Source organism: Nymphaea colorata, chromosome 6 (assembly GCF_008831285.2).
Source record: "Nymphaea colorata isolate Beijing-Zhang1983 chromosome 6, ASM883128v2, whole genome shotgun sequence".
Taxonomy (NCBI): domain Eukaryota; kingdom Viridiplantae; phylum Streptophyta; class Magnoliopsida; order Nymphaeales; family Nymphaeaceae; genus Nymphaea; species Nymphaea colorata.
Genome location: NC_045143.1, coordinates 17,635,930 through 17,649,171, shown reverse-complemented (window position 1 = coordinate 17,649,171; position 13,242 = coordinate 17,635,930). Strand labels below are relative to the sequence as shown.

General features: G+C 41.2%; 2 protein-coding genes across 2 annotated transcripts; one reads left to right on the top strand and one right to left on the bottom strand.

Moving 5' to 3' along the window:
• Positions 1–3,463: 3,463 nt before the first annotated feature.
• LOC116256067 (polygalacturonase inhibitor-like) lies at positions 3,464–5,990 on the bottom strand. Its single transcript, XM_031632221.2, has 2 exons — positions 5,027–5,990; positions 3,464–3,522 (listed from the first exon to the last, which is right to left on the bottom strand). The coding sequence occupies exons 1-2, from the start codon at positions 5,988–5,990 to the stop codon at positions 3,464–3,466; spliced, it is 1,023 nt and encodes a 340-aa protein (XP_031488081.2).
• A 4,350-nt stretch (positions 5,991–10,340) lies between these two features.
• On the top strand, positions 10,341–11,570 carry LOC116256068 (polygalacturonase inhibitor-like). The gene has a single exon (XM_031632222.2). The coding sequence runs from the start codon at positions 10,398–10,400 to the stop codon at positions 11,427–11,429; it is 1,032 nt and encodes a 343-aa protein (XP_031488082.1). The 5' UTR covers positions 10,341–10,397; the 3' UTR covers positions 11,430–11,570.
• The last annotated feature ends 1,672 nt before the right edge of the window (positions 11,571–13,242 follow it).

The window sequence follows — 13,242 nt, the reverse complement described above, 5'->3', positions numbered from 1 at the left end:
TTGTATTATACTTGGTTTTTTCCTCGCTGTATAATAACCATACATGTTTTTTGTGACAATGGTTTGGTAAGACACTGGGTAACGTTGAAGCCGTGTTATGGAATTTCTCAGTTACGTGTTTACAATGTTAATCAAGGTCAAATTTCTTGTAGTGGTTTGAGATGGTTTAATGAAAGTTATTCTTCTCTCTCCGAAGATGTAGCAGAGCTTTGTTGAACCACATTAATGGCTACTTAATCTTTTTCCTCTTGTTTTGTTTATTTACAATTTATCATCTACCCTTCGCCCTCTCTTGAACATGTCCCCGTAGTCTATATGTGCTTCGTTACCTTCTTGTCTGGCTATTTTTCAACACTTCGTGCTTGTCTCCTCCACCTGCCTCTCCATTGCCCCTTTCTTTTATTGTCAGTTTCCTTCACATCCAATGTTTTCGATGGACCTTTTCGTTGCTCCAACGGTAATAGAATTCTTTACCTTCCTTGTAGGTTTTGTGACGTGGTCCACTCAATTCCATTTTTTATATGCAGTCCACCACGTCCACAATCACTAACAAGGTAGGCGTCGTGTATCGACATGCATCGACATCAGCAAGCTAAAGCATCGTTAGGCTCATAGGCATCCTCTGTTTCAAATGTCTTTCCTGCATCTTCCATAAACCATACAATCTCTTCCCCTCTGCACTATTGAAAGAGATTGAATACAAAGGTTTTTTGGCAAGTACCAAATCCAAACGACCCTCCCAGTCATGTGCGTTGCATGATTGCATTGTATCGGATGCAGATTGACTTTCTACATCTGACAGATTCACATAATGGCCATGACCAATTGACTAGTGTTTCTTATTTTTTCTTTTCTCTTTCTTTATCTCAACTGACGTATTACATGTCTTATCTCTGTATTACTTTCTGCGTCTTTTCTTCTCTTTGTTGCATGTTACCAGGATATCTAAACTATTGCACATGCTTACTGTGGTTTTGGTGTTCCAACATTCCATGAACTATGCATGACGTAATTCTTGCGATGGTGTTAGAAAATTTCATTAGAGACAATGTAAGCTTTTAGACTCAGCAATGATAATCTATATTTTCAATTTCATAAATTAGTTTCTCAACAATACATGCTGCAATATTCCCACTAATATCTCATTAAGTTATATCCTGGACTAGCTAGACGTTCTCTCGTGGCTGACCATAATACAAGATAGCACTAATGTAATTAGATCTGACCTACATAAGAAGCTTAATTAAGATTTAAGCAAGCAATAACTTTGGGGATGTGAAGAGTGTAATGACTTGATCCACTCTGACATCGGACTTGGGCATTTGGTCTAGTAGATCCCAACTTACTGCCTATAGTCCCAAAAAAGGTTACAAGCTAGGACAATCAATTACTTAATAACCTCTTTTATAAGTCTCCTAATTTTCTTCACAATCTTATATGTGAGACAACTTTTTAAAGTGGCACATTACAATATATCCCATTTAAATCACATGCATACCTGCATGTGGGACCCATGTTTTTGAGTGTTAAACTGACTCTAATACTATAGTAATGACCCCATCCACTTTCACACCAGCCATAGGCCTCTAGTCTAATGGTCACTGCTTTTGTTTGGCTTCTTCTTACTTGTCACATCAACATTTTTTACCACTTGCAGTATCTTGGCAACAGGTTAGCTAACCAGTGTCTCCTCTGTCTCGCTACGGCTGAGTCTTGAGTCTACCTTTTTACCTCTTGCCCTTTCTTCTTTAATGTTTTTGCCTCTTCCTGGCATTCTCTTGTTAGTAGTTTTCTGGACCCACCCTCCATTCATCTTTTTTTTTTCTCTTCTATCCTTCTCCCCGCCTGGCTGTTTCCTGGGGTCCTGTCTGGAGGTTGTGGCTCATTTCAGCTTGGTTGTGCATTTAGGAAAAGTGCAACATCAGGGTCTTTAGGTGCACATTCTCTTCGTCGGAGTCTGTGGCTCGTCTTGTACAGGGGGATGTACATTTTGTCATTCGGCTACAACGTCGTCCTTCGTCTACGACTGGGTGATTGTGTCGCTTCGTCTTTCCACTCTCTCCCCACCCCTCTTATTTTATTTTATTGTGTGTTGTATTGTATATTTCGTCTTTTTACTTATGTTTTGCATTTGTCATTGTAACTGGGGGACTTCTTGTCCGCAAATTTTGGTATAGATTCTCATTTTATCGGCTCTAGTCTAATGATTCCCAACTTGCCCCTTTGCAGCTTCAGTTTTAACCTTAAAAGAAGTTAGGAAGCAAGACAGTAACTTAACAAGCCATTTCAGAAATCCCTAAGACCCTTCACAACTTTAAGTACAAACTAAACTTTTCAAAGTGGAGCATTACAAAGCAACTGAATCTGCATCTTATATAGCTATTATCATATATAACTAATTAATCAAATATTCCCCAACAGAAGGTTGAATAATTTGAACAAATAAAAATATAATGTACTAATTTGCCATCCGTTTTAACAATAAATCAAATTTAAGTTATTAGTTATTCATGAGGATAATACTCAATCATTTGGAAATTAAATTAAGTACAAAGTCACTATACGTTAAAGTTCATGAGCACGTTCCAAAAATGATATTTTTTGGAGAATTTTAAGCCTGTGCACTCGAGAAGCTCAGTTCATGCATGGTATCTGTGATCAACGTGATGGGTGGATGGAGGAGGAAAAAGGGGGTGATCATGGCCGAGACCTCTTATTTAGTTTGGATTTGTTTATTAGGTCAGATCTCAATCTATCCCAAGATCTAGATAAATTTCTTTGTTTTCCTTAAGCGTTTAAATATGGGACTTCAGTTCATGATGGATGGTTATTGATCCGGCATACCTTTAGTTTTAACTTGATCAGGAATGAAGTTATGAAAAGCCACTCAACAATTGATGTATTTAGGAAAGAAGCTTAACGTTTGAAAAATTGTAATTATCTGACTAAGCTAATAAACTCATTCATGAGCATGCACGCTTTGAGAATGAGAAACCTAGCTAGCACAATATATTGTAAAAAAAACCTTTTTACTCGTAATGAAAGGGAGCAAACCTTGGAAAGAGTTTCCCCAAACCCACTTCTTTTTCCCCACTCTGTCATGATTTTCCCTTGCCTTTGCTCCGTTTGATGGCACAGTGAATTTTTGACAGGTAAACTTTTTATGAAAAAAATTCCAAGAAAAGTGTACGGCGATTATATTTTAGATTTTTTCAAATCCAGGCCGCCTGGAGGCTTTTTTCTAGAAAAAAACTTATGTTTTGTTGCATAGGAAAAAATTGCCATGGATAATCCCTTGCAATTGGCGAGGAAACAGTGTTTCAAAAAAGACGTTTCATGAAGCATTGCAAAACAAATCTGAGCATAGTCATGTTTCTTACACAATGTTGTTTGTTTGGTAAAAGAAAAAATCAACAAGCGAACTCACGAGACAAAAACTCAACCACAGATTACAGTTACTTGACTACAACACAGCTCCAACCACAGATTCATCTGCAATCATGTCGACGGCATCTTTCAAGGCTGAACCAAAACGAAAAACCTACAGGATTAACAAGAATTCCAAGAAGAAAACGAATGTAGACAGATAAGAAGGAGAAAAACCAAGAAGGCTGATTACAGCAAAAAAGCAAGAAACAGAACGTCAGAAGGAAAGCACCAAAGAAAATGATTGGCGCCGCTCATTGGCATCGTCTTGACTTCAAATCCTCTCTTCTCCCCCTTCCAACGCTTAAAAAAACAAGTCGACGGCATCTTCTTCTCCTTCTACCCCAAAACTAACGGAAGCGCCCAATCCCCAGCTCCTCAGCTCTCAATTCATTATGAACTCCATTAAATGAAAAGACTCCAACAACCAACCATGATCTCGATCGCATTAACTATAGTCCAATAATGAAACAGAAATTGGGGAGAACCAAAGTCAGAAGTTGCCGAGAAGGAAGAAAAGATCGAGAATGAAAAGAAGAAATATCGATGGGCAGCGCTGTAAGAAGACAAGGTTGTGGGGTGTTCAGCTCAATGGAGGCGCTGCAAGAAGACCACGAAGAGAAGAGACTGAGAGAGAGAGAGAGAGAGAGAGAGAGAGAGAGAGAGAGAGCGTCTGAAGAAAGCCCTAAAAAAAATTATTTTTGGAAAAAAAGTCTGAGGGGGTACGACCTTTTTTTCAGGTGAAATTTCTCCAAATCCAAGCTCTCGAGCAGGGGAAAAACTTTCGTATTTGACGGTGGGCGGTAAATCCATACAAATAAGGAATTTTTCCCTCGATGAACGGGAATTTTCGTCTCTCCTTTAAGAAGAGCAAGCCACGTTTGAGCTGTGCATCAAACAGAGCCTTAGGCACACATACAGAGAGAGAGAAAGGAATGAACATACATGGTTTCAGAAATTTCCTTTTTTAATCAATGTTCCTGTTTATTACAGGTAAAATAGTCAATTTGAGGACTGATTCTCTCTTAATTTACTTGATTTTCAGTTGAGCAGCCGGTGGTCTAGCCCTTGGTTAACCCACACAAATCAAATAGTTTGCAAGAAAAGCCAAGCTTCACGAAAGGACAAAAGACTCCCATGCGGCTTCATCCTTTTGAGAGTGACAACAAGAAATTTATAAGTACCTTTTCACGTCGAGATCACCATTAATTTCAGATCATATTACTGAAACCTTCTGTGAAGTAAATATACGTTCGATGACATTACACTTATTCATCAGAATTGATTAGTACACTCATCATCAACTTATTACTTGATACAATAGGCAAACTCTAAAAGACGATTGGCAGCTTAAGAAGCATCTTAAGATAAAAAAGTATGCTGCCTAGAGGAGGAGTGGAAAGCAAGGAAAAAAAAAAAGCAGGTAAAAACGAAAGAAACAAGAAAGAGACGTGGACATATATATAACTAGTTGGCCAGCACAGAGGCGTGGAGCTAGGGGAGTGATTGTGGGCCTTCTTCTAACACGTCACAGAGAGAGGAGGGCCACAGAGGCAGCGGTTGTGGAAGAAGGTGGTGTTGTCGAATTGCAGGAGTTGACCTGCATAAGGAATCCTCCCACAGAGCCTGTTGTAGCTCACGTTGAAGATCCCCAAGCTGGTAGCGTTCACCATTTCCTTGGGGATGCTGCCGCGTACCATGTTGTGCGAGAGATCGAACCTATACAGCTTGTCCACCGGAATCTGAACGGCGGTGAGATCGAAATCGAACAGATTCCGGGACAGATCGAGCTGCAATAGTGTTTTGGACCGATTGTTGAACAGGGGAGAAGGGTCGCCAATGAGACTGTTCCATTGCAGTTCGATCTGACTCCAGTCGATGTGTGCGAGGGACTTGGGCACCTGACCGGTGAGCATGTTGTGTGCGAGGAAAATGGAGTTGCCCTTGAACCGGCCGAATGCCTCGGGTATTGAACCGGTGAGCTGGTTGCGGTCAAGCCGCAGCCAGTTTAAGTTGGGCAAGTCGAAGAGGTAAGGTGGTATCGTGCCAGAGAGTCGGTTATAGTTGAGAACGAGGGATTCCAGCTGAGGGAGCCGGTGGAGCCAACGGGGGATGGGACCGGTGACGTTCGTCCAGCTGATTTCCAGCCAGGTAAGCCCCGTCAGGTTGGACAGGAACTCCGGGATCTCGCCGGTTAGGCCTGGTATTTTCCGTATGAAAAGCTGTTTCAGGTAGGGGACACGGGCAAGGGACGGTGGAATCCGGGGAATGGGTATGCCGTTAAAAGCAATCGCGTTCACCCTGCTGGTGTCAAAATCGCAAGAAACACCAATATAGTGCTGACAGCAATCCTCGTCCGGTAACCATCCGTTCGACATCGTGTTGTTCAACTCCTTGTTGATATCCTGCAGGATTTGCCGGTCCTCCGGGACGCACCGCCATCGGTAGGCGGTTGTACTGGAGGAGAGTGTAAGGAAGAGGAAGAAGGTGAAGATGAGATCAATGAAGGAAGACATTTCGATCGGCCAATGGATCGAATGAGTCTGGATCTTTGCCAGGGTCATCTTTATGCTAGTTCTGGGCAGCGGTGGCTGCTGAGAAAAGGAGTGGAAGTTTCAACAACGGCGGCGGCGAGTCTTGAAGATAAGAGGAATCCATTAATTTGTTGGGTCCACTGCTTGCCCTAACCAAAAAATGGTATGTAGTTCAATCAGCCTTGTCTGCTACAAATCTATTTGCCAGCTTTTGATACTTCGAAAAAGAAGTTACCAAAATTGACTTACCAATTTCTTTTCACTGTCGAGATATTGTTCCACACAGCTAGTTTCAAGCATCATGTTTTTGACGTCGGTTTTAGCTTTGGAGCTTTCTAATAAGTGCCTTTCTTTTTCTTTTGCTCCCTCTTTTCTGTTACAACACTTTTCGAGCGACACCGACCCCATGTTACTGAAAGTGAGGATTACAGCCTTCTGCTTATTTAAGATAGAGCGTAATAGTTACGTCCCCAAATAAGACTTTCCTCAAAAGCAATGTAAATTCCCAGTGGACCTGAGATCCTATTTGCTCCTTAATAAGAAGTGGAGGAATATGCCAAGAAGGTGTGGTGTTGCTGGGTTGGCAATAGACATTAGTGGGTTGAAGGGTCCACGATGTAGTACATTGTTCACAGCTGCTTATTTGACCGGTCCTTCAATGCATCCAGGCAGTCATGTTCGGTGAGCTTGAAATGATTAGCAGGGGGGTGCACCACTGCCTTCCCATGTCACGCTCCTTAACGGAAGTTGATTACTTGCACTTCGGGTGCACGAGTGTACCAAAATCTATAATGATCAGAATACTTCTGGTCAGAGTCCCTTACAAGAACAAAAAAAGTATAAAAATCAATGTTGCTAACGTGTTAAAGCACTGGGCCTGTGAAATGAGATGCAGCATTCCGAGGTGAAGTGAAGCGTAAAGGACTAAAATCATTAAATGTATAATATCGATAAAATTCATGTTAAAATTATGTAAAAACTATTAAATTTTCTTCTGAAAATCAAATTGCAAATATATTAACCAAGGCACTTCCAACCCGAAGATAGAAGTGTTTTATTAGCAAGCTCAATGCAGAAATCTCCACAATGAGCTTGAGAAACGCTATTAAATGAAGTCTAAAGAATGGGAAAGAAGACACAAATAGGGTAGGAGAATTCTCCAACGGTAATCCCTCCAATGGAAGACAAGGAAACGATGAAGATGGAAACAAGCTAATATTGATTCATAAAACAATATTTAGGAAACCCACCATGGTTCTTGCCAAAAGAAAATTGTAAGACCGTTGTGAATTCCTCCCCTTGTACAAGAAATACATACTGAAAGCCTCTCTAAAAAATGTTGATCCAGCATAACAATTCGATAGAGAAGAACAGTGGACGTAGGTTTGCACCGAACCACTCTAAAAATTCTTGTCTCCTATTTTATGCTTTCTCTCTTTGTGTTTCTTGAGTTATTTGTAACTGGAACAATAGTAAAGAGAATCAAGGTAAGAGAACCAGATACTTGGAACCCAATGCACCATTATGCCAACTTAGTAATGATATCTCCAGCTTAACCACCTCCCTTCAACGGTAGCATCAAGTTTTTCTTCCAGCTTTAACTATCTACTTCCTTGTTAAGCTGCTTGAATAGGCTTTTCGTGGGGACAAGGGGGAGTGATTTGGAACAGTGGCCACCCTAGCCATTTAATTAGGCCTCCAGTACATATTCCAGTTTTTTCAATACTGAAGACAATTTTTAACTTAAAATGATATTAGAAATTAGGTATCATTAACAAAAGGCAAAATTAAGTACCAGAAAAGTTAGATATATGCAGTGGTGTAGCCAGAAATTGAGGAACACTAATTCAAAAAGCCTTAAACCATTTAAATACATAGATAAAATAGCTAATATGCAATAATATATAAATAGGCAAACTATCATGAGGCGTTGATATGTAAATAGGTGATTTTGTGTGGGATTGTGTAAGCCGACACAAGCCGAGATGTGCCTCACCCACTCAAGTCCATCTTTGAAATTAAGGCTGAAAGACGCATCCACCTTTTTTCAAAAGATGTAAAAGGAAGGGGGCCAACAAGATCTGCTGATCACGGCCAGTGTTTGTCTACAAAGCAGCCATAAAATTTAAGAATGTGGGGGCCGCATATCATGCACGTACAGGGATACGACAAGCAAAGGGAACTCAGATTTCCAAAATTGCTCCAAGTAAATATTCTTCCCTTCATACCAAACAGAGACAAGGACGCCAAGATTTGAAGTTTGAGCCTAGAAATGGACAAACGGTCGAGCTTATCCGCATCTCCAGCCTGTCCCGCTGGCAGCACTCAGTTGAACAATTTCCGCTTGATCAAGTGAGGTCAATTGCTAAACAAGTATAAGCATAATTTTGTCCTGAAATTGAATACCAACACGGCGCTCATAATTCTTCTATGCTCCACCTACACTCAGTCTCCGTTCGCCAACTAATTAGCTAAATTGATACATTTTTAATGCAAGGTGAGGAGCCGAGTCAGAAAAATTCTCGCTAAGGGTCACTAGGTATAAAATTTATAAATTTTAAGTAGCACCAATATGTGATTGAAAAAAAAATTACTCACAAATATCAATATAAAAATAAGTTTTTTTTTTTTTTTTTGATCAGCTGCGTCCGTCTTTGGCAAGGTCAAGCGTAGACAAGCTTAATTTATTCATTATTTCAGATGTTCTCCAGCGGGCTCGGATTATGATAAAGACCACGAATTGCTACGACATGAGTTATCGAAAAGGCGCTCGATTGATCATCCGCTCAAATCGATCGTTTTCAAGGTCCATCTACACCAGTACTCATTTTTAACATTAGGGCTCGCGTTGTTTGACTTGACCGGACAAAAACAGTGGGCCTCTTCCACGTTGTTTAAGGGAGCATCTTGGTACTCTCTTAAAGATATAATATTCTAATTAGCCTTTTTTTCTCTTAACTTCACAAACTTTTTCAAACATGCTTTCGGCGTTTAGTGCTTTCCAGTGGCATTTTTCTTTTTCCTTCTAGAGGGAGTTTGTTTTTTTCTCATGGGTACTTTTATCTTTTTGTAAAAAGTAAAATTTTTAAGAGTGGGCAGAGATAACCCCGCTGGGTGAGAGGTCCAAACCTTCGTCGTTCAAAACTTTTTTGGGATGTAATGAACTTATTAAAAATTAGCGTATGCCATCATTCTCATTTAAAAGAGTAACACCGGAAGCATAATAACAATTACATGAAGCATAATAACAATTACATGAAGCATAATAACAATTACATGGAGATTCGAAGCCTCAATTATTTTTCTAACTCCCAGCGTTGTCTTTAATTCACGGTACCACCGGCGCATTGAATCTATTGATCTGTCTAGTTTGACTCTCTCTAATGGCTAAGTTCTCCTTTTCCCATTCTCATTCGTGGGAGCATGGGTGTCTGCAGCCCACTGATTTCTCTCCTAGCGAATTAATTATTTGTTAGATCAAAAGATGGATTTTTGGATGCCAAATAAATAAAATATTGGAGTGAATATGCACCAAACGGATTTTAGGGTATTTTTGTCATAGAGATAGATATTTTGGAAATTTTACCATTTGGACTTTTCTTTTAGACAGGGGGGCACCCTGGTCATTTTACACAGAGGTTCCTACTTGTGCACAGCTAACCCAAAAATATCTGCATAAACAAAGTAAGCATGTAAAAATGAAAACGAAAAGAAGAGAAAAAAACTTTTAGAAGGACAAACTTGTCCTTCACAATCACATGATACGTACCTTGTGAGGAGTGGAACACACGGGATGAGTGTTTGACCCGCAGAGCCACTTCCCTGTCGCTTCTCTTGCCTGGCTATGATTCATGAAAAAGCCGATTAGAGTCACAAAAACCTGTGTTATAGTCACTTTGCCTCATTTGCTCACCAATTAACTAAAATCTAAGTCCGGTTATCTTACCAGAAGTGTGCATTTAATAAACTGACGGTTAATATAAAAAATAACTAACATTATCAATGAGGGTTTCAAGAAGATACCCGTGCATGCCAAAGCTTCTCCCTCTTTCTTTTGCTCCTGGAATCATATAAGATTTTGGTGAATTTACAATTACTCCTTTTAGATTGAGTACTGAGAAGTATTACCTTTTGATCGTCGAATTACAAACCCACCGGCCGATGCTTCAATGAGGGTTTGAAAGTTCGTTTTTAAATATTTTCTCATTTAATGTGACAAGTCAACGACAATTGCGATCTGCGGGACTCTGAACTCGAGACCGTGTGCTGAAACAATGAAGGCACAGGCGTTTCCTTCTCAACTTGCGACCTATCCTGCCGCAACCTCGCTTCTCCTTTCCTCCAAAAGCCCAATTATCAACGGCGGGGAACAGCTATAAATTGGGTGAAGCAAGTGCCTATACTCGCACTTATCCCATCGGAAGAATTGAGCTCTACATGTATAAGAAAATGGCTTCCGGCCGTCGCCCTGCCTGCCTTCTCCCCTTCCTCTCCCTCTTCCTCTTCCTCTTCTTCTCGCCTGCCCTTTCGGCCGGCCGTTGCAATCCGGACGACATGGCCGTCCTCCTCGACATCAAGAGGGCCATGGGCAACCCCTACCTGCTCATCTCATGGGACCCCAAGGTAGACTGCTGCAGCTGGCTCACCGTCACCTGCGACCCGAAGACGAACCGCATCTCCCAGCTCGAAATCTTCGCCGGCAACGTCTCCGGCACCATCTCCCCTTCCGTGGGAAAGCTCACGACCCTCACGCAGCTCACAATGCGGAAGCTCACCGGCCTCACCGGCCCCATCCCGCCGGCCATCTGCGCCCTCACCCGCCTCACCTTCCTGCGCCTCGACTGGAACCAGCTGTCCGGTCCTATCCCCGCCTGCCTCTCCAGCCTCCGCGCCCTTACCTACCTCGATCTCTCCTTCAACCAGTTGAGCGGTCCGATTCCGCCCAGCCTGGCCCAGCTTCCCAAGCTAGGCGCTCTCCACCTGGACCGCAACCAACTCACCGGGCAGATCCCCGACTCTTTCGGCCGCTTCAAGGGATCGGTGCCGGACCTCTACCTCTCCCACAACAACCTTTCCGGTCAGATCCCGGCGTCGCTAGGCGCCATGAACTTCGTCAACATTGACCTTTCGAGGAACAGGTTCGAAGGTAACGCCTCGTGGCTGTTTGGGTCGTCGAAGTCCACCCAAGTTCTGGACATCTCCCGGAATCTCTACCTCAACTTCGATTTCTCGATCGTCAGCTTCCCCAGTACGCTGACGACGCTGCACATAGAGCACAACGAGATCTATGGTGCCATCCCCAACAGTATCCTGCAGCTCACGAACCTTCAGGTGCTCAACGTCAGCTACAACCGGCTGTGCGGCAGGATCCCCCAAGGACCCATCATGAAGAAGTTCGACGAGTACTCCTTCTCCCACACCAACTGCCTCTGCGGGCCTCCAATATCTGACCTCACTTATTGTCCCTGATAAGTTGCAGAGGAAAAAAAGTAGATGAACAGCCGATCTGAGTGCTCCTTCTCCCGCAGAGAGAACGAATCTGTTTGTGTAATGAATAAAGCCAATGTGGAATATTATCTTTTGACGTAATGAACTTGTGTTTATTATTTACACTGTTGATTAATCATAAATTTGGTTGCTGATTCTTCTTCGGTTTTTGCCCCATAACAATAAAAGAAGCATTCATTGGAAACAAAGCTACCACTGTGTTTTATCCGAGCTTTCCCATGCTTCTGCCCTCACCGGGAAACTGTGATCGGAGCTCAGCCGAACTTCGCCTTTAGAGGATTATTTAATAATCAAACTGAATATCTATTATGATTATTATCATGTGTTATATATTCTTCTCTCCTCCACATTATTGATGTTGGTGAACAAATACTGAGTATATTCGGTCGGATTAGTATAACCTCACAGAGTCACCCTTGTTCTAAAAGGCAAAAATTAGTTTATTTGACCTTTTTATCATTTTTTTCTCATACAGTAGTGCGCATCGAGTTGGTGGCGATTTTTGAACTTTAAATTCTTTCACATTCTGATTTCGAAACTGTTGATCATCTACTTTTGTTAAATACCAAATATGTTGTTCTTGACGTTAATTATATGCTGCAGGCTACCGAAACGGCGAACATAAAGCAAAAAAAGGAGGGTGAAAGAAAAACATTTGTAACTTTTTTTTAAAGGATAACTTTGGACTTGGATAAAAAATAAATTAGGTTTCTCCAAATTTTTTTCTTTCTTTCCCTTCCTCTTTTTGATTAAGCACTGATTAAAGGAGTCTGCGCGTCATTCGGCCAAGATAAAGAATCCATCTGTTGATTTCCTTTACACGGAGAAGTTAAAGTTTGGTTGGAAATAAGACACGACGCCTGAAATAACTCATCATGAGCCGAGTTGGGAACAGTGCACACCGACTAAAGTAAACGAGGTCATTGAGAAGTAAAGCTGGTTAGATGCATAGTTCGTGGAAAGGCATAACTCCCCCATCGTCTTCAATGAACAAGTACTTCCCCACTGTCTTAAATGCACAGTTCGGGATTTGATAATGGAAAAGCAACAATTGTCAAGTCGGCTTAAAAGATAAGAGACATAATTGCCCCATTGTATTCATTGCGCGAGAATGAGATCCAATGTGATGCATTAGTAAAATTCCGAAACTGTCATCCAATAATGGAGGCATTACCCAAAAGTCGTACGTCGCATTGTTATGCACTGCCAAGGCTGATTATTATTTAACTTAAGGGAGCGCAGACTCATTGTTATCATCCTAAATTTTTCAAAACAAAATTGCATTTTATTTTCACCCAAACAAAATTTTAAGTCGTTTGGATTTAAATTTTTAGACCCTAAGTTCAATCCTAGACCCAAAACAAGTTCGCGACTATTAGATCTAAAATAAATCTCACAAAAATCAAATAAAAAACTCAATTTTAGAGACGAGATTCAAATCCAAAATCCAACTCTTAGGTTCGAATTAGATCTAACACCCAAGTTTAAATCCAAATCGAGCATTTCAAACTCAAATTCTAAAGCCGAGATTCAAACGACAAAATTTAATGCTATCGAGCGCCGCATGTGCACGCATGGACCTTCCCTTTGTTTTGTATTCATTCTCGTGCAAAGGTGTGAATTTGAGCTTAAATCATTCACTAGAAAGCGTCGGTGACAAATTAAACACAATCTGGATCTAAAACGAGCCCATAATCATTCAAAACAGAGTCTGCTTCATTTTCAACTCAAACCATTTCTACCCCTTTTAAATATATATTTAAAATATCATTTT